General features: G+C 41.9%; 2 protein-coding genes across 5 annotated transcripts; both read left to right on the top strand.

Annotated features, from left to right (window-relative positions):
* Positions 1–1,135: 1,135 nt before the first annotated feature.
* Positions 1,136–4,135, top strand: lipt1 (lipoyltransferase 1). 3 transcript variants are annotated; one of them, XM_063466548.1, is made up of 4 exons: positions 1,136–1,300; positions 1,890–2,411; positions 3,047–3,268; positions 3,350–4,135. In XM_063466548.1, the coding sequence occupies exons 2-4, from the start codon at positions 1,892–1,894 to the stop codon at positions 3,760–3,762; spliced, it is 1,155 nt and encodes a 384-aa protein (XP_063322618.1). In that variant the 5' UTR covers positions 1,136–1,300; positions 1,890–1,891; the 3' UTR covers positions 3,763–4,135. The 3 variants fall into 3 exon arrangements, with proteins under 3 accessions (XP_063322618.1, XP_063322619.1, XP_063322620.1); XM_063466549.1 differs by having other exon boundaries at positions 1,198–1,300; positions 1,975–2,411; XM_063466550.1 differs by having other exon boundaries at positions 1,223–1,300; positions 1,949–2,411.
* Positions 4,136–5,445: 1,310 nt separating this feature from the next.
* eif5b (eukaryotic translation initiation factor 5B) lies at positions 5,446–19,374 on the top strand. Of its 2 annotated transcripts, XM_063466428.1 has the most exons (27): positions 5,446–5,574; positions 7,430–7,537; positions 7,625–7,688; positions 7,784–7,948; positions 8,036–8,546; positions 8,620–8,759; positions 8,844–8,921; positions 9,026–9,176; positions 9,292–9,387; positions 9,478–9,564; positions 9,658–9,717; positions 9,980–10,018; positions 11,974–12,260; positions 12,346–12,453; positions 12,548–12,658; positions 12,736–12,803; positions 12,883–13,024; positions 13,121–13,252; positions 13,801–13,983; positions 14,069–14,230; positions 16,595–16,726; positions 16,825–16,956; positions 17,060–17,136; positions 17,396–17,560; positions 18,044–18,182; positions 18,266–18,427; positions 18,659–19,374. In XM_063466428.1, the coding sequence occupies exons 1-27, from the start codon at positions 5,540–5,542 to the stop codon at positions 18,764–18,766; spliced, it is 3,642 nt and encodes a 1,213-aa protein (XP_063322498.1). In that variant the 5' UTR covers positions 5,446–5,539; the 3' UTR covers positions 18,767–19,374. The 2 variants fall into 2 exon arrangements, with proteins under 2 accessions (XP_063322498.1, XP_063322499.1); XM_063466429.1 differs by lacking the exon at positions 9,980–10,018.
* The last annotated feature ends 1,655 nt before the right edge of the window (positions 19,375–21,029 follow it).

Below are 21,029 nucleotides of genomic sequence, written 5' to 3'. Positions count from 1 at the left end.
GCAGTAGGATGCGAAGTCCTTTGTCTTAGTTTTTTGTTACGTGACAAAAGTCAGTCAGATCAAAACTTTCATTTAATAAATGCATTAGTGTTAAGTGAGACAGTGTGCAGGAGTTACATTCAAGTGTCCTGTTAGTATTTTCTCTTAATAAAATGATAACCAGACATAAGTGGAATTTGTGTTCAATTCATGTCTAAACCTGTTAGACCCAATTTTATCTCCCCTATGTTATAACTGTTAACAAGTGGGTGAATTTTACCCGCGTGGCATGCCCTACTGGGAGGAGGCCCCAACATAGACCCAGGCTACCCTAGGAATGGCTCAATGAGGAGGTGACAAGAGAGAGGTCTGGAATTCCCTGCTTCTGCCCACTATATATGACTTCAGATAAATGGAAGAAAATGGCTAGATGATTTGTCATTTTGTTATTTTAGATTTTAACTTTTATTGAAGTGGTTGTTATTCATTTTCAAAAAGTGTGCATCACTCTTAAACCACGGCACAATGGGCCACACTGTTTTTTTGTAAGTTTTTCTGATGTTAATTTGTGATATTTTAGTAATACATGAACATCTCTTGTAGTAGCATGTTTTATCATATTTATCATTGGTTTGTTTTCAGTGTTTTTCTTCTTTGTTGTTTGTCGGGAGTATAACATGTAATGATAATGCATAATGCAAGGTGACGCACAGATAAGCGGCATAATTCATGACTGAATAATCTGATAAATGGTTTAAAATGTCTTTATTATTAGTTTTTGACATATTCCATTTTACAGTTGTAAAATTTTGCTTAATATCTGAGTGTTCCTTAGTTTTAGTCTGCTTTTTGTTTTCTCATTTAGTCGACTAAGAAATTAGTTTCCAGGAACTTCCCTAATATTAAATTACACAGGACATGCAAATTCATAACCAGTTAAATTAATTAATTTGTGATTGTGTTTTTTTTTTCTTGTTGTCACAGATTTTTAAACTCTATTTAAATGTTTAATTATTGTTTTAAGTTATATATTTATTTATTCAGTTATTTATTTACTATTATTATATATCATTTATGTATTTTTAATTAGTTTTTGTTATGATTATTCATATTGTTTGTTGCTTATTTCGTTGTTTTTGTTGTTTAAAGATAAAACCAAATATATACTGTGACAATAAAATAAGGTGTATAAAAATCTTTGTAAGGCTTTGCGTAGTTTTACTTTGAAGGTTCGAAGCGGAAATTGGTTGCAGTTCGTGTCCGTACCAGCAGCTCATCTCTGGTCCGGGTCTGCGGAGACCAGCAGGCACTTTCAGTCCCGGTAAGGACGGTCTGTGAGCGGCTGTTTGTGCACGTGAAGTGACTTACAGCTGCAGCTCGTGTTTTAAAAACAGCGCGAGGAGTTAGTGCGAAGCTAAAGCTAACAGCTACAGGACGTTCGGGGAAGGAGGGGTCTGTGTCGTCACACGTTACGTTGTACGTCGTGAACGTGGTGCAGTTTAAAAAAGAATGATATAAAGTATCTGTTTATATTGCTGCTTCTGGTCCTTTGTGGTTTTTGTCATTAAAGTAACTTTGTTGGCGATTTAAAAGGAAATGTCTCAAACTTATTAAAGAAAAAGGTTTAAGAGCTTCATTTCTGCCAAATAACGAGGTTCAAACCAATTGGTTCAAACAGTTAATCAATTACCAGAAATATATTTCATATTCCTTTTCTGAGTAAAATATATAAAATATTGAGATATTAGTGAAATGTTACAGATGATAGCTATTTTTAAGGCTAAGTGAGTTTTCCATCAGTTTTTTTAGTTTTTTGTCCTTCCACCTGAAACGCTGACAATAATAATCTATGATGGAAAAAGTACACACACAAAAATTATTTTCCTGTTTCCTGACCTCCTGACATGAAGTGATGTCAGGAAGCACGATGATATCACAGGTCAGAAGGACATTTTCTCTTTTAAACCAGCGAGCCTGCTCCTGGTCCTGCTCCAGATCCAGGTCCAGCTTCTTCACAGACTCTGACAGTGCAGGGTTGGTCCTCCAGTCTCACTCCACCGATGTGTACCAGAACCTGGCTCTGGAGGACTGGATTGACGCCAACGTGGACCTGCAGGTGCGTAGCGTCTTGCTGCTATGGAGGAATCGGCCCGCCGTTGTCATCGGGCGCCACCAGAACCCTTGGACCGAGTGCAACCTGCCGGCCATGAGGAGAGCGGGCATCCCTCTGGCTCGCAGGCGGAGCGGCGGTGGGACGGTCTTCCATGACCTGGGCAACCTCAACCTGACCTTCTTCGCCTCCAAGAAGGCGTACGACCGGCAGAGGAACCTGAAGGTGGTCACAGACACGCTGAGGCGCCTCCGGCCCGGACTGGATGTCCAGGCCACCGACAGGTTTGACATCTTACTGAACGGACAATACAAGATCTCAGGTACGAGGCCAGAGGGTGTGAATCAAAGCACAAGAAAGCAAAAAAGGGAAGAAGATTAATTAATTACAGTAGAAATAAAAGACATACAGACTAATTAATGATAAATGATTTTGACACCCATGGTCTACTGTAATTAAAACTTCATTGGCAGCACCCAATGGTGGTGGAAGGTTTTTAAAAATACAGTAAAGCAATATGGTTATTACAGTGTAGAGAGCTGGAGGGTCTAAAGTCTTCATGTTTGCCTGATGAGCAATAAATAAAGATTATTGATGCAACTGTATTCCTTCATATTTTTTTTATATCTGTTTTTAAATGTTGTTTTAATATATTTTTCTTTACCTGCTCTCAGACTATTAAACACACCGACTCTGCAGCTGGATTAATAAAAACTAAAAGTAGACGTTTCCATGTTTCTGATTGGTCACATGCTGCTAGCTCTTCCTCTTTCATAGCAAATTCAGAATCCAGAATTGTTACTGTGTTTGTTACTGTTCATGTTTGTTGCCTATTCTCTGATTATTTTTGTGTAGCTTTGATGTTTACATTCATGTTTCTGTTGTTTACTATGAGTTTTTGTTACCAGGTCATCGTTGTTTACATTGTTTATTTGTTATTTTTTTGTTTACTTTCAGGCACCGCATCCAGACTGAGCAGGAAGTCGTCGTACCATCACTGCACACTGCTTCACTCTGCCGATCGCTCCGCCCTCTCCTCCGTGCTCCGCCCTTCCTGCCCCGGCATCCAAAGCAATGCCACTCCCAGCGTCCCCTCACCTGTTGCCAACCTCCTAGACCATGCCCCCTCCCTGCAATGGGAGGAGCTCCTGGGTGCTCTGGTGCAGCAGTATAACACAGGTACGGTCTTCCTGCACCCCAAAGGATACGCTCTGTCTGTATTCAAACGTTTCTGCTTCATTTGTTTTTATCTTGTTTCAGAGTTCGGCCTCCACTCTGCGTTGACCATCATAGACCCAACTAATGAGTCCATGTTTCCTGGTGTGGGTGAGATGGAGGTGGAGCTGCGGAGCTGGGACTGGACATTTGGGAAGACGCCTAAGTTCACCATGGAGACGCAGCTGGAGCTGACGAGTGAGCAGCCACCCGCTCGCTGCTCTGCTCGCCTGCAAATGGAGGTGAAGAACGGGCGAATCGAGAGCTGCCACTTGGACGTCCCGGTGCACTGGCTCCCCGTGCGGCTGAGCGGCGAGCTAACCAGTGTGCTGGTTGGGGAGAGGTTCTGTCCACATATAGCCGCCGCTGCCTTCAGCGCGCTGCTGCGCTCTGAGAGCGGGGCAACGCACACACGACTGCACCGCCTGTGTGATGCCATGCTCGCTGTGATGGGCTGAGACGAGGCAAACATTAAACACAAGTGAGATGCTGCCCCCTGCAGGCTGCATGCCACATTACAGCCAGTTAAAACCTTAGAAATTGAGGAGATGTCTGTATGTCTGATGGGCAGATCATCTGAGCAATAAACTGATCGATCGATAAAGGAAATGATCGTCACAGCTGAGAGGTTTTCCTGGAACAGACATTTACGGACATCTGAGTTTTCATTTTTTAGCCTCTCGAGTGAACAGAGCTGCTTTTTCACTTCATTTGAAATGCTTGAAAGGAGCTGCTGTGATTTATTCACAGCAGCTTGAGAAAACTGTTCATGAAAATTCCCACAGGTTATTATTATTTTCTGTATTTTATTTGGTAAAATACAAAAACAACTACAACAAAAATACAAAAAATCATAAGTTATCATCGCCTTCATTTCTCTCATCAGCTAATGCGTTTTTCTTTATAAATGCATAAAACTACATTTGAAAAGGTTTTCATACAGCAAAACAAGATCCTCAGGAGGCCTTTTAACTTTAACGTAACTTTAGTATTTAACATCTAAATATTTAGATGAAAACACATTTGTTTTAGGAAATTCACAAAAACAATAAATCATACAGTTTTTAAGCACACAAATCAAAACATACAGGTAAAATGAATTTACTGTAACCTTCTCCTTTAATTTTAAGTATTTAATTATTATTATTTTATTAGGTACTTATTAACCAAACAATTTTAAAGGTGGAAACTTAAACTGTCTGCAGATTTACAGTTGACCAATCATGCAGCATGTACTGTAAAATAACACCTAACTCTCCCGATAAATGTGCCAGCACTATTATCATATATATTTATTTTCTTAAATAAATATTTAAATGTAAGTTGATGTGTATACTGTCGGGTAAAAATCAGCCTAAAACACCATATCATTGCATATATTTGAACCAATATCAATTCAAGCACAAAAATATGCTCAGACTTTCAAAATAAAAGTCTGTGGGACATAGTTAATAATGATGAAAAGCATGTGGCTGAAGGAAACGAATGCATCATCAATAATACAGTTTTATTGTAAGTCATCAGTCCGAAGGCGTACAACGCATGCGCAAAAGTACCGAGTCAGCCATGCGTGCTGACCAATGACTGGAGAGGAATATAACTGGAGGTGTCACTCTGACAATTTCTCCGTGAACAGTGCCGGGTTTTAAACTTTATTTCTATTGGTTCGAGACAGTATCATTATTTAGGAGAGAAGCAGGTATTAAATAAAATAATAAGATAAGCAATGGGAACTGATAACCGATAATAGCGTAATTAAATATTTGTAGTTGTATGGAGATGGAGTGGCATTTATACACCACTTTTATTCACCACTTTAAGCATTTAGACTTTTTGAAATTTTCCAACTTTGATAGTTAAAGTTAATAAAATCATCAACTGTGAAAAATATCTTGTGGATGTGTCACTTGGGTGACCATATTTTGATTTCCAAAAAAAGAGGACACTTGGCCCAGTCATGAAGAACTTACTGTTTGCTTAAAGAAAACTTTAACATATTTAAACGATGCCTTCTCTGTGCGGTTATTAAATGGTGAAATAAAAAATGTCATATAGGCTTTTACACGTCAACAAGTGCAAAAAGTACGGTTGGTCACCCTAAGATGTATGGCATTAGAGGTGGAGGAGGAGCGGAGTGGGCCCTCCTCGCCGTCAGTAGGAGATCTTTGCCCGCTGTGAGCCGTCGTGTGCGTCGGCCAACACAGAGCAAAGTAAGCGGAAAACTGCAGCTTCAAGATGGGGAAGAAACAGAAGAAATCCGGAGAGGACAGGTAAGGAGAGCACCGGCTACCGATAAACATCACCGGTCCGCACTGACACCAAACCCGTGGGGGCTCTCCCGGCCCGTGAACACCCCCAGACCGGCCCGTTTTCGCGCTGCTTACACTGTTAGCTTAGCGGCTAGCCGTGCTATCGGATGCTAACCACGAGTCTGTGAGGGAGTGAGGCAGCGAAGCTTTAAACAGCCTGAATGTGGCTTAAGGATTATTACAGAACAGCAGGCGGGCTGACACGGGTGAATCCGGGTTACCTTGAGCCTGGGTGGGCCTCCCGCCGCCAGCTGCGGGGCTCACGAGAGCCACATGTGTCCGCGTTAGCCGCCTCAGAGCCGGCTGCTCTCAGAGGCGGCCTGCAGTTGCTGTAACGGAGACACATCACCTGTGAGCAAAGACCTGCTCGGTGACGCAAGCCTGGATGAATCACCTGAGCCGCTGCGGTCACGGCTATCCCCAGGTACAGCACAGATGTGCTGCTGTTGCTCCTTTATTGACGAGTAAGCTCTGAAACATGATTACAGTAAATATAAACAGAGCAGGCAGGTACAGACACGCCACAGTCTGGGAGCGATCACCTGCTCGTGAAAGGAAGGTTTGATCGGGTTTTGGTACGCTGATGAACCCGATCACCTAATCTTTCATTTATAATCAATACTAATAATGCACTAATAATAGTCGAGAGGCTTCAAGCTGGTTTTGACCCTCCACGGACACCGTTTCACGAGTCCCCGTGCTCGTGAAACGCTCTGATCAGATAAAACGGCTCAGGGAGGGAAACTCACACTAATTAGATAGCTGAAATTAACATTTAACTTAAATATATAACAGGAGTGATGATACAAACACTGACGTCACAGAGCGAGGATGAAACTCCTGCCAGATGTTGGGCTTTAATATTGTTTTCTGTGAGTTAAAGCTTATTGGGGTAGTAATGCAGCTTCTAGCAAAAAGTTATATTAAATTCATTTGTAGTTTCTTGTCTGCTGATTTTTACTGTCTGTGTTTTTGAACCTCTCCTCACACCTTTTCAGGTTTTATGTTTATTTTTTGTGTCGTTTTATTTGTTTGTGTTTCATCTTTGTTTATGACTCTTTACTCGCTTTTTGTGCACACTACCATTATTTTTTTATACTTCACTTTTTTCTATTTTTTTCCTTAAAGTTTCCTGTCATAACTTTTTCCATTTTTTTCTTCATTCTTGAGGAGGGGTTTTTTATTGCCTTTTTTTAACTTTGCATTTAACGTTTGGTTGCTTTGTATTTTTTTTCTTTTTTTTGGTACTTTTTGTGTCATTTGTACATCTTGTTCTGCACACGTTGTCTCTTTATGAACTCACTTCTAAGGTTTTCCCTCACAACATATTAACAGTCTGTGTGTGCAGCTTTTTTTGAGGCCTACTCGGTAATCCAAATGTGCCTCCAGCTCACTTTGTAGATGAATTTAAACTTTGAAAGTTTGATCTAAATTGCCAGAAAATCTCAGATGTAATTGATAAATCAGCGGTTTGTTTTTGCCATACTTCATCTTGAGTCTCAGTTTCACAGAGCAGATTAGATGTCTTCCTTTGTGAGTCTGAAACCAGATGATATTTGATTTACAGTGACTTGAGGGAACGCAATCCGTGGTTACAGCACTGCTGTTGCTCTGTGCTCACTGTGCCTCAGAGGGCTGATGGGAAATGAAAGGAAGTGAGGAGTCAGCAGCTCTTCACATTCACATTCTTCTGGCACAAAGAGAAACACAGTCTGACTCGGTCTCCTCTCGCAGCCCGTGTTCTCAGTGTCTGACCAGGTTTTAGTTGGGTGTCACTCTCATGCTCTGATCGACTGTTTTTCGAATCTGTGCTCAGTGCCAAAGATGACATCGACGCTCTGGCGGCGGAGATCGAAGGAGCCGGAGCTTCCAAAGAGCCAAAGGGAAAAAAGAAGAAGAAAGCAGGGAAGAAAGATGACTTCGAGTGAGACATTCTTCCAGATAGTTTTTATTTTAATCAAGCTTATTGCTTTGAAATTTCCTAAAACAGTTTTTTTTCCTCCTCTTCCAGTGAGGATGACATCATGAAGGAGCTCGAGGAGTTATCGCTCGAGAGCACAGGAGGAAAGGGGAAGGTAAACGCATCCGAGGGGCACTTCAGCTCAAAAATGCTTTTTCAGTCAGAGAGATTGAGGATTTGTTCTGATACAAAGAATCTCTCTCTGTGCAGAAAACAGACATCACAGAAGAAGTAGAGAGTTTCGAGCCTCCTAAACCGGAGAAGAAGAAGACCAGAAAGGGAAAGAAGGGCGGAGCTAGCCCCGAGGATGAGGAGGGTGATGATGCTGAAGGCCATGTTGATGGGGAAAGGAATGGAGAACAAAAGGAGAAGAAGGTGAAATAATGAACATAAACGTCATATCATAGGAATAAGAGCACAGACTCTTAGAAGTGTCTAAATTTCTATTCTTTGCTCCTCCAGGCCCCACCTCCTACTCCTGCTTCAGAATCCGACGATGACAGCAGCTCACAGTCTCGCCTGAAGACCAAAGGAGGAAAGAAAGGAGGCAAAAAACCTTCAGTGTCCGACGAGGAGGAGGACCAGGACCAGGACAAAGGTATGAGGAAAGGAGAAGAAGGAGGCAGCATTGGAAAGGACGACTCCGAAGACGACGAGGAGTTCACCTCCAGGAGAGACAAGAAGAAGAAGAAAGGGAAGCCTTTGAAGGCCGAGAGCGAGGACGAGGAGGAGCAGCAGGAGGACGATGGCACCTTCAAAATCAAGACGGCGGCACAGAAGAAAGCAGAGAAGAAGGAGAGGGAAAGGAAAAAGAAGGAGGAGGAGAGGATGAAGCAGAAGAAGCTGAAGGAGAAGGAGGGCAGCGTGGAGCCAAAGAAAGAGCCAGAGAAGAAGACGGAGTCCGCGCCTCCGCAGAATGCGCCTCCTGCAGCAGTGTTGGAAGAACAGGAAGGGGCAGAGCCAGCAGCAGAGGGTAAGTTATTATCAGGAAAAACAAGAAATTGTGTGATGCCATTCAGTGTGACGTGTTTCTTCTCCTTCTGCAGAGGAGCCGGAGGGCGACAAAAAGAAGAAAGACAAGAAGAAGAAGAAAGGAGAGAAAGACAAGGATGAGGACAAGAAGAAGAAGGGACCTAGCAAGGCCACAGTGAAGGCCATGCAGGAGGCCCTGGCCAAGATGAAGGAGGTGGGGCATTGTGGGAGACATAGTCATGGAGATCATGATGTGATGGGTGCTTGATATCTGAAAATGATTAAACTGTTTTTGCAGGAGGAGGAGCGAGCCAAGAAAGAGGAGGAGGAGCGGCAGAGGAGGCTGGAGGAGCTGGAGAAGGAGAGGCTGGAAAAGGTAAAACACAAAGCTCCACCACCTCCTTCTTGTTCTTCTTCACTTTTGTCTTTCCTGTCGTCTCATCGCTAATCGCTGTGGCATCGGTTTTGCTGCCCTTGTAGGAGCGCCTGGAGCAGGAGCGCAAGGAGAAGAAGAAGCAGAAGGAGAAGGAGAGGAAGGAGCGCCTGAAGAAGGAGGGGAAGCTGCTGACGAAGGCCCAGAAGGAAGCTCGAGCTCGTGCTGAGGCCACGCTCATGTTGCTGCAGGCTCAGGGTGGGTGCTATGAGCAGGACAGACTGGAAGGGGCGCTAAGGAGGGTTACAGAAGTATAATGCAGTCATTCCAGTACAGTCAGCGCTGTACAGATAATATGATTCTGTGTGTGCAGGTGTTGATGTGCCATCCAGAGACAAAGAGGTGCAAAAGAAGAAACCTGTTTATGGAGACAAGAGGAGGAAGAAACCCGCCACCCAGACTCCTGAAGGTACAGCCCTGCTGCTTGCACCAGCCGAGAGACGCTACAGTCCTCCTGCTGGTCATATAATAAAAATAACTTTGTCATTCCCCTTCCCAGAAACATCAGAAGTGACCTCGCCGACTTCAGAGACTCCAGAGCCAGTTGCAATGGAAACAGAGGCTGAGGCACCGCCTGCAGAACCAGGTAAGAGCTGCAGGTGTGAAGTGGAGGTATCAGGGCGGTGTTTTATTGCGCTGATCAGAAGTTAACTTGTCTCTGTTCTGTCTCTGTGTTTAGAGGTGAAGCCAGATGCTGCTGTAGATAACTGGGAGGCCATTGCCAGTGACGAGGAGAAAGGTGAGAGCCTTGGTCACCTGAAATGATTAGATTCTTTCCTCTGTTTTCACATCTAATAAAGAAGGGAAAAAAAAAACACTGCAGGGAAAAAAAGACAGTTTCACCTACAGTCAGAGAGTCGGTGGTTCGATTCCCAGTCTTTTGAGTTAAAATGTCCGTGGCAGGATATACTGAAGTCCAAAAAGCAGCTCTAGCATGTGTGACTGTTGGCTTTGAGGGAACTAAATTCTTTATATGTTGCTTTTATTTCATGAATAAAAAGAAAGGAAAATGGGGCTCAGCAGGACACGACGAGAAGCAGGTACTGAATCTATGCTGTCCAGGCAAATGCTTGTTTTAGTACCCAAAAGGCATGGCTTAGATTTGTGCTTGTTTTAGTACCAACTAGGCATGTCCCATATGTGTTTCTTAAACATCAAAGTAGGTCTAAGCTTGGTGTGTGTTAGGTGTGCCCTTTTGGTATCACAAAAGCATGTGCAAGCTGTTTTATAGTATGGGTTAGGCATGTGTTAAATATGTGATGTTTTTCGGTAGCAAAAATGGTCGTACTAAAGCAGGCTTTTTTTGGTAGAGACTTAGTATCGCCCCTTTTTGGTAGTGTGTGTGTGTGTGTGTGTGTGTGTGTGTGTGTGTGTGTGTGTGTGTGTGTGTGTGTGATTTTTCTTTTGGAAAGGCTAGACTAATTGTGTGTTTTTTCCTACTTATGGCTAGACTAAGCCTGTGGTGTTTTGGTACTGAATAGACTTGGAGAGAATAGTGTATACTAGGGCTGGGCGATATGGCCTAAAATTCATATCGCGATATAATTTGAAGCATGTGCGATAACGATATATATCACGATATATTCTTTTCTTCTGTATAACGTATTTTCCACACTATAAGGCACACTTAAAATCCTTTAATTTTCTCAAAAATCTAGAGTGTGCCTTATGTATGAATTCTTGTTGTGCTCACTGACCTTGAACCGATTTTGGCGTGTAGAAATCTGTTAAAAAATGTTTTAGTACAACTTTGGTAAGCCTGCTGATGGACTGCTTGATGGATTGTCAGAGCATTACGGCTGCCGTAGTGAGGAGTAATCTGGGTCCAAAACTCCGTCCCCTTCAGGTCCCAAAGTCAAACGAACACTGAGAGTTAAAAACAGTCTAAATTCTTTCATCCTTAATTAAATCATCAGCGTTGCTGCTTTATCGGGTGTAACAATTAAGTTTAACATCCATGCATCCGTGAAAACAGAATTTATTAAATTTAACGGAGTTAGAAGTTAACAGGAAGTTAGCTCGCTAGTTTATACCTAAACATTTCATACCATGTTCTGACTGAGAGATTTTTGAAACTAATTAAAACGTACAGCTCTGCTACCACTTCCAACATAAATGAAGACAGAAAACTAAACAGCAGTGGCGTTTGCAGGGTTACCGAAGTTAGACTACCTGGTATATAATGTTGTGCTACGCGATTGCTAGCCACACAGCTATGTTAGCATAACATTAGCACAGTGAAGCTGGAGGATGAACGGCAACTTTTTTTCCACTCAATAAAAGTTAACGTGAGGGATTCTGGTGGTTAGGGACACATGCAATCGCATAGCAGGATGCTATACACGGGCCAAACTTCAGTCAGGAGAACATAATTTACTGATGATAATGGTTGTAGCCGCTGTGATACTTTCTACCAAAACAGGCGCAGCTTGATGACATCATCAACATGCGCTATCGCGATAGAGCGATATAGTCAAAATCTCTATCGTTGGCCAAATCTATATCGTTTCTATCGTATATCGTTTCTATCGCCCACCCCTAGTGTATACTTTTATCAGCACTTACTGATTGAGGTCTTTCTGCTCGGGACTGACTAGACTTAGACGAGGTCTTTCTGCTCATTACCAACTAACCAAGGCAAGTACTGTCGTTTGGTACTGATTAAACTAAGGATGCACTTTTATTGGTACAGACTAGTCTTCTTTATTTTATTTTTTTGTTTGTTTTTAGCTACTGACTAGACTGAAAGTTCTTTTATTTTTATGCACTAGGCTTGTTGGACTTAAGACTTTCAATATCAAAAACATATGGGCAAGCCCTGTTTTTTGGGAGGGATTTTTTGCTGGCATTGACCAGTCACGTGATGGTACAGCTCGGTCTGTTTCACTATGATAATATTCATTTTAGACAAACATGTTAAACTTATGACAAAACCGAACTTAACCGTTAAATGTTATAGCAGTAGAAATTAAAACTTCCATCTGTCACCTTTCAGAGCTGAAAAAAGTCCACATTGAGGTGAAGGAGGACATTACTGCTCCTCCTCAACCTGCCGCTAGTGAGGATGAAGAGGAGGAGGAAGAAGAGGATGAAGATGATGATGACGAGGAGGAAGATGAAGATGATGAGGACAGTGAGGAAGAAGCTGAAGTGGAGAAGCCAACGGTTGCAAGCCAGGGTAAGAGGAGGGCGCCGAGCGAGGATGAAAGCAGCGAGAGCGAGGACGATGATGGCAGGACGAAAGAGGAGCGACTGTACGACCGCGCCAAGAGGAGGATAGAGGTGAGAGACACTGCAAAATCAGGGGGCGTGACAGGATCTCTCTCTATACCCATCTCTGACTGACGGGTTCTGTTTGTCTCCTTAGAAACGCAGAGTGGAGAACATGAAGAACATCGACTTGGAAACGCTGAGGGCACCAGTGGTGTGTGTACTCGGACACGTCGACACCGGCAAGACCAAGATCCTGGACAAGGTGACGTTTACTCTCTGCTTACAGAATTTTTACCAACTGTTACTGACGATACAACGTTTACTTATTGTTGTTTGTTCTTGTTGTTTGCGTGCAGCTCCGACACACCCACGTTCAGGATGGTGAGGCCGGAGGAATCACTCAGCAGATCGGAGCCACAAACGTCCCGAAGGAGACCATCGAGGAGCAGACAAAGATGGCTAAAAATGTATGCCATCTCACTCTGAACAATTAATAAACTGTGTTTATGGTTACTGTGTATTAACCCCTGTGATGTTTGTGCAGTTCAACAAAGAAAGCATCAAAATCCCTGGCATGCTGATCATCGACACACCTGGACACGAGTCCTTTAGGTAACGCCTGTCTCTCCTGACTTGCCTGTCTCACTCACCTGTATCTGTCTGTCGCTAACTGATCTCTCTCTCTCTGCAGTAACCTGAGGAACAGAGGCAGTTCACTGTGCGACATCGCCATCCTGGTGGTGGACATCATGCACGGCTTGGAGCCTCAGACGCTCGAGTCCATCAACCTGCTGAAGGAGAAGAAGTGCCCCTTCATCGTTGCCCTCAACAAGGTCTGCCAGCTCCTCGACATCAGCCTCACCTTCTTCTTCTTCTTCTCTTGCAAATTTTCTGAGATTGATTTTTTTTTTTTTTATTGCCGTTACCAGATCGACCGCCTCTACGACTGGAAGAAGAGTCCAGAAACCGATGTCGTGGCTACACTAAAGAAGCAGAAGAAGAACACAAAAGACGAGTTTGACGAAAGAGCCAAGGCCATCATTGTGGAGTTCGCACAACAGGTGTTGATCATTACATCGTCATTTATCAGCCAATCACAGCACAACAATGAGAAATACTTATTCATTATGGTCATTGTGCCATTTACTTCCATTCAGTTCCAGATGATGACAGTCTAATAGCAATTTTTTCTAATGTTTCATTAAAGAGCACGAGTTAGACAAGAAAATACATAATATACATAATATCTATTTTGTATTTATGTATATACTGTATATAATATATACTTACTACTTAGAATATTATACTACTTATAATTAAATATAATCAAAATGTTATTCAAATGGGTAAAACAAAGATTTTTACTGTTTTTATTCAACAAAATAAGCTTCTCAGCAAGTTTTATTATATTATAAAGTCTCCCTAAAAAGTTTTGAACCTGCATTATATAGTAATCTTTTTCACATACTGAAAGGAACAGCATGATGATAAGATTGGATGATAACATTTTGTAGTTTCTAGCACCCAGCATTGAGGCTTGAGGAACACCAAAGACAACATCAAGCTCACTTTCCCTGAACTTTGTTTTCTGTGTGCTGTTTGTCCTCAGGGTCTTAACGCCGCCTTGTTTTATGAGAATAAGGACCCCCGTACATTTGTATCGTTGGTTCCTACGTCAGCCCACAGTGGTGATGGTATGGGAAACCTCATCGCCCTATTGGTCGAGCTCACCCAAACAATGTTGGCCCGGCGGTTAGCGCACTGTGATGAGCTGCGAGCTCAGGTCATGGAGGTGAGTTCAATTTTATCTGTTGTCTCTACTTTTTCCATTCCTCCACCGTCCAGACACTAACTCCATGTGATCTTTGTGTGTTTAGGTAAAAGCACTGCCCGGTATGGGAACAACAATAGATGTCATCCTGATTAACGGTCGTCTGCGGGAAGGAGAGACCATCATCGTACCAGGGGTGGAAGGGCCCATCGTGACGCAGATCAGGGGGTTGTTGCTGCCACCTCCACTGAAGGAACTCAGAGTGAAGGTAAACATGTCTAAAATTTTGTTAGAGCAGCTTTTAAACATGTATCTGGCTAAGATGTAGCGGGAAGATTTTGTACTATAATGGCTTTGAGTTAAATTACTCATGGTGTTTAAAGCAGTCAGTTCAACAAAATGACCTGCTTGTGTCTGTTTCATGCAGCTTCCCTCACGTGTATATGAGGAGGTGAGGGAAGTGACTGTAGTTAATTATTTAGCAGATAACGATTTGTGTGACACTTTCCCAGACAAAGCGCTTTATATTAAAAGCATTAAAAAAGGAATTTAAGTAACATAGTCAACGTTTTAAAAAAGAAAAACTGGGGAAAAATGTCGGCTTTAGAAAAGATGTGTGGTTCGACTGGGTCATTTCTATGAAGGGCCTACTTTGTCCTTATTTGATTTATTCCTCAGATTTATGACTTTTTATTTTTATTTCTTTGTTTTCATTGACCAGTACAAACCATGAATAGGATGTGGATTCCTTTCCTGCTTTAATGTAATCCAGTAACCCTGCTGATACAGGTTCACTGCCACTACAGCTAATATATGGTGATGGGGCTCCCCCTGCTGGCACATTATACATTTGTTTCTCCTCACTTGTTCAGTCTACTTTGTGTGATTATTTTTCATATTTGACATAAAACTAAACGCACAAAAAATTGTTTGGCGTTCGTAAAAGATTTTTCTTTAAAGCTAAAAACAAAAACTTAAGGCTGATTTAAAAACGTTATCCTGCACCGTGGGAAACCTTTCTCTGACAAACAGCTCCGGAAAAAATGTACAGACTAATCCTAAATAAAATTGCACACAATAATAGGTGTTATATTTTCCTCTAAATCTAAAAGAGTGAGGAATGAGAAGACTTTACTTTGAATTTTCTAAAATGATATGCTTTTAAAGTGAATTATATGGTGAGTTTTACTAACAGGGGCCACATTAACTCATGCAAAATGCACACTTTTGTTATGAAATGGTTTGGAATGACTGCATACACATATGTCATATGTCAGATTAGGTCACACAGTCTTTGCCTTTAGTGCAGAAGACCAACCATACACACTGTTGTTGTTTTTCCGAGTGTATCAAATGCCACTCATTGAAGGCTTGTTCATCTAAGTCAGCCTGCGGCCTTTTCCTGTCAGAAATAAGACTGTGCTTTAAATTTCCAGCAGAGCTTTGTTTATTATCTCACATTGAGAGTTAATGGTGTTGAGACTGGCCAGAAATCACTTTTAATTATTTATTTAAACAAAAAATGAAAGAGAACAAAGAAAAACAAGAGCGGCCGAAGCTCGAGGATTTCATTATGGAGCTCTAACTTCTTGTACATATGCATTGTTTTTCAGCATAAACATGTCTTTTTGACATTTGTCTAAAAAAAAAAAAAGACAAGTCAAGTATTTTACTATGTTCTGCAATCCAAAAAACATCCTGGTTTTAATTGTTTTTACACTTCATTGTTCTTATTAATGTTTTTAAGCACTCAGGTTTACCAAATTCAACATGAGGGACTATGTGTGAAGAAACAAGATCAAGCTTTAGTGGTGGTGAATGATGGAGAAGTGCACTTTATCATTAGACATGAATTCACTTCTACTCATAGGCTACGTCCACATTAGCCCGGATAGATTTGAAAATGGCGTTTTCATCTGAAAACGCTCCGCGTCCACACTAGCATTTTCAGTTGTTTTCACAGAGTTGTGCGTCCACATTGAAACGGCTGAAAACGTTTACGTTCCAGTACTGCGCATGCGTGAAGCGCAAGATGATTCGGCCTGCCTCATTTCTGTCTGCCGTTTCTTTACTTTCCGGCTCTTTGAAACGTCGCGGCAAAATGTTGAGGAAAAGCACCGAGTTTTTTAAATGGACTAACAATGAGGTGGAGTTGTTGCTGCGAGTAACACAAAAGTACAAAATTGCAAAAGCGAGAGAGAGTTAAAGAATTTGAAGAAAAGCTATCTGGAGCATGTACAGACTGATATTAATCTTTAATAGGGCTGTCAAAATTGAGAGCAAACAAAACAACTGCTGTATAATGCCCTCTGCTCTCTTAGCTTAATTGGTCACATGACTGCATTACATGACTAAAATGTGTCATCATTTTCGAAAAGGCTCCAGGTTTGCTGTCCACACTGCGACGCGAAAATGGCGTTTTCAAATGTATCCGCTTTGGAGAGCGTTTTCAAAATGCAGCGTTTTCCTTGAGCCAAAACGCCGTCTCAGTGTGGACGGAAACCAAAACGGAGAGAAAAAGATGCATTTTCGAACGAAAACGTATTAGTGTGGACATGTCCATAGTCTCTGCTTTTTGGGCTTCATAAATGTATCGACTGTGGTTGACGTGTTGATTGGTTGTTGTGTGCAGAACCAGTACGAGAAGCACAAAGAGGTGTCGACGTCTCAGGGTGTGAAGATTTTGGGAAAAGACTTGGAGAAGACGTTGGCGGGGCTCCCCCTGCTGGTGGCTCACAAGGATGATGAGATCCCCGTCCTAAGGGTAACAGTGCTTTTCCCTTTAGTCTAAGTTAAACTCCAAGACTAGGACTGAACTGGTCCTGTAAGACTCCCGTTTTACTTACACGTGCTGGTTTTCAGGATGAACTGGTGCGAGAGCTTAAGCAGACTCTGAGCTCCATCAAACTGGAGGAGAAAGGTGTTTACGTCCAGGCATCAACGTTGGGATCGCTGGAGGCTCTGCTCGAGTTCCTGCGGACATCCAAAGTCCCCGTAAGTACCTGACAGTACAGCTGAGAGCTCTTATTTTGAAAAACTACAGGAAGTAGAAACTAACAGTCCTTGACCTTTGAACTCTGTGTGTGTGTCCCTGCAGTATGCTGGCATTAACATTGGCCCAGTTCATAAGAAGGATGTGATGAAGGCGTCAACCATGTTGGAGCACGACCCGCAGTACGTCACAGTATAAACACACACTCAACCAAAATGAACACAAGTTAGTGCAGAAACACTGTAGAATCTGCACCCCCAAATATTTGCTAATTTTAATTTAAAAATATTTGGGACAACTATTAAAATATTTTATGACCAAAAAAAAAAAATCTGAATACATTTCACAGACATCATTGTATCTCTGTTGAAATTAGTACTGGTGGAGCACTGGTCTAGAACCTGTAGATGTGACAGAGTTTTGGGGGGTTGGCGTTGGCAGGTACGCGGTGATCCTGGCCTTCGATGTGAAGGTGGAGCGGGAGAGTCAGGAGATGGCTGACAGTCTGGGAGTTCGCATCTTCTCTGCTGAAATCATCTACCACCTATTTGATGCTTTCACCAAGTACAGAGAAGACTACAAGAAGGCCAAACAGGACGAGTTTAGGTAAGAAAAGCTCACGTTTGTGTTAATTGTTCAGATTTCTTTGGGTATTTTTGACTTTTTATTGACTGGAATAACAAGCAACATACTATAACATAGTGAAAAACTCTAATTAAATTGTTGATGGAGACTCCAAAAGGCTTTTATTTGTCCACTGCAGCTAATGAGTCTTTTTTGTATATATGCAAATATATGATGGTGTCCTTTCACAGAATAACTTCTGTTTAACTAACCCTGTGTTTTGTTGTGTTTTTTTTAATTATCTATAATACATTTGTAGATGATTCTATTTGTTATTATTGGTTGTAAAAGTCAGTTTATATGCAGATGATGCTCTTGATTTATTTTCACATTCTTCCAGCGTGCCACTGAAAATGGAGCACATCAGTGTGATAATTAGGCTTCAGTAACAATGCACATGTGACTGTGATCGATTCATTTTACTTAAGGGTTGTTCGAGGGTTAATGTGTTTTCTGTATCATCAGGCATGTTGCCGTGTTCCCAGTGAAGCTGCGAGTTCTTCCTCAGTTCATCTTTAACTCCCGAGATCCCATCGTGATGGGGGTCACAGTGGAGGCTGGAGTCCTGAAACAGGGAACGCCCCTCTGCGTCCCCAGCAAAGCGGTGAGACCCGCCTACAGTCTCTGTGGCTGTTTGTGTGAAATATAAAATGAACTGTAAACTAACCCTTTGTGTTCACATGTCAGTTTGTGGACATCGGTGTGGTCACCAGCATCGAGATAAATCACAAGCCCGTTGATAGTGCCAAGAAGGGCCAGGAGATCTGCATCAAGATTGAGCCAATCCCGGGAGAGTCGCCAAAGATGTACGGGCGCCATTTTGAAGCCACAGACATCATCGTCAGCAAGGTGAGGACACGCCCTTAGAGGAGGAACAGAAGAACGTTAGACGAGAGGCTTCACAAAAATCACAGTTACCGTGAACACTGCTGTTCACTCCACCGCTAAAAGGTCGATTTCAGTCAGTGTCCAGGTAGCAGTGTTAGGAAGAGGAGACAGAATAGCAAGGAAGAAATAAAGAGCCTAAATAAGGGGAAAGATTTCAAACTGGTTCACTTTAACTCTTTGTTTTTGTTTCAGATCACACGGGCGTCCATCGACGCTCTGAAGAACTGGTTCAGAGACGAGATGCAGAAATCTGATTGGCAGTTGATCATGGAGCTGAAGAAGACCTTTGAGATCATCTGAGGGACCTGAACTATCTACACACTCGCTCTTCCTCCATTAGACGACAAGGCAGCGGCGGCGACCAACGGAGGAACAAAGAGAAAAAATTGAAAAGAGAAAAAAAAAGCAGATAAAAGACGTGACAGTGTTTTTCTGTGAGAAACGAACAGTTTTTTCCACTGTTGTAAACAGTGATAGTTTAGACATAATTCACACACACACACAGTATTCCAACGTGCCTGTTCTTCAGCATCAACGTTTTTTTTTCCCTTCTTGTTGTCTGCTCTGATTTGTGGCTGCTGCTTCGTATCCCAGGCTCCGCCCCTTCTTACCCAGACTGAGGCTCACGAGCTTAATGAGGCTGATGTGCCACCTGAACAGGTGCATTATGGGATTGTGCTGTGCAGCACCAGGCCTCAAAAGGGAAACAGTTTTTCTGTTTCTTCTTTCAGCATCAGTGAGGACGGCGCCGACGTTACAGACATTGAAGAGTTGAGTTTCTCTTTGCTGTCCTGCTCGGCGGCCATGTTGGGAGGCCAGGGTGGCGTGGGATGATGGGGTGAATGACAGATTTTAAACTGTTTTTGCTGCAACTGCTGATGTAATAAATTCCCATGATTCTGACGAAACATGCAGAGTTTTCGGTTCATGTGTGCCACAAACACTAAAGATACAAATCTGTCTATATGGAAGTCTGCTGATGCCAAAATAAAGTAATTAAAAATAATTATTAGAGTTAAAAATACTGTTGTTTTCCTTTCAAAATTATGCTGTATTGTTTGCAGAACATTCTTAATATAAGTGTACAAGTTTGGTATGTGGGACTTTTCTGATCTCATATGTGCACGCTACATGAAATAGTATATTCTAACTAATGGTTAAAAAGTTGCGTGAAAGGCTGGTGTACATCTTGCTTCAATGGTCTTTATCTTGGAGTGGACACTTAAATAGTACCAGTGGTGTCAGAACTAACTCAGTGCTAGCTAACTAAAAGCAGCTGATCTTTATCAGGTATTGAAATTATCGTTACACTGTTTTGTGTTTTATGTGTGATTGTTTTCACTGTAGATGGTGACTTATTAGCCTCACAAGTGGTCAGAGGATTGAATGGTTGAAAATATTTACAAACTTGTGCTGCTAGCCAAGCAGTCACATTTGCAGTGAGTTACTGAGGGTTTATGCTTCAGCAGGAAATCTACGTGGGAGCGATGTCATAACTGCAAACCCCTCTGAAACTTCACGGTATAACCTGATGTGCACCTCCCTGAAAATGTAACTATACACCTGTTCAGTCTGTCTTTTGTGCATTTCCTGTTTTTTACTGCAGTTTTTGAATTGATCAGTGAGAGGATAACAATCATTCAGCATATAGAATAACAATTATAGCATCAAAATAAGGATTCAACTGTCAAATTCCTGGAGAGCAGTTGCTGAAACTGTTGAAATGAAGGTGTGGGAATGAAAATAAAAATAAAAATATATCTACCTCTGGAAAAAAAAAAAACTGACCACAACAGACAAAGCACATAGGAGGGGGAAAAAGTCCCTGCATTTTATTTGTTTTAGCTGCCACCACATATAAAACACCCGGAGATGACCAAAAGAGTTAACACATAATGAACCAATAGAAGCATGAATGCTTGTAACAGGGCAGGCCACGTGCAGAGGTTATGTCTAAATCAGGGCTCGTTCTGTTCAATTAAAACACTTCTAATGTTGTACTCTTAAGCAAGTAAGTGTGCTAATGAAAGTATCAAAATTAATGTTTACAATCTATTTATAATAGATAGTCACAATGGAAGTATCATTATTGCAAATGTTTTCATTTTCCTGAAGTCTCTATTTTTCATTCAGTCTTCACAAAAAAATACCTGTTATAATATTATTGTGATAAACAAGGTGTTTGTGGTTGTGAGTAAATTAAATGTTAAGTGGCATGAGTGTCAGTCATCTGGCTGGTAAATTTACTAACCAACAATTGTCAAATTGTGTTACAGCCAACTGGCTAACGTTAGCAAAAATATTGACAGTAAACTTGCTAACATCATACATGATCTTCTGTTTGTTGGTGAGAGACAACAATAATGCACTCACCAGCCACTTCAACAGTTTGTTAATACAAATCAGCCAATCAGTTGGCTGCAACTAATTGCATTTAGGCATGTAGACATGTTCAAAACGACTTGCTGAAAATGAGAAAAATGCTTTGTTGATGAAAGAATTTGGAAGAGAATGGTCAATCCCCTTGGAGCTAATAGGGAGACAGTAGTAACTCAAGTAATCA

Source organism: Pelmatolapia mariae, linkage group LG23 (genome assembly GCF_036321145.2).
Source record: "Pelmatolapia mariae isolate MD_Pm_ZW linkage group LG23, Pm_UMD_F_2, whole genome shotgun sequence".
NCBI lineage: Eukaryota > Metazoa > Chordata > Actinopteri > Cichliformes > Cichlidae > Pelmatolapia > Pelmatolapia mariae.
This window is presented reverse-complemented; position numbering and strand designations above follow the sequence as displayed.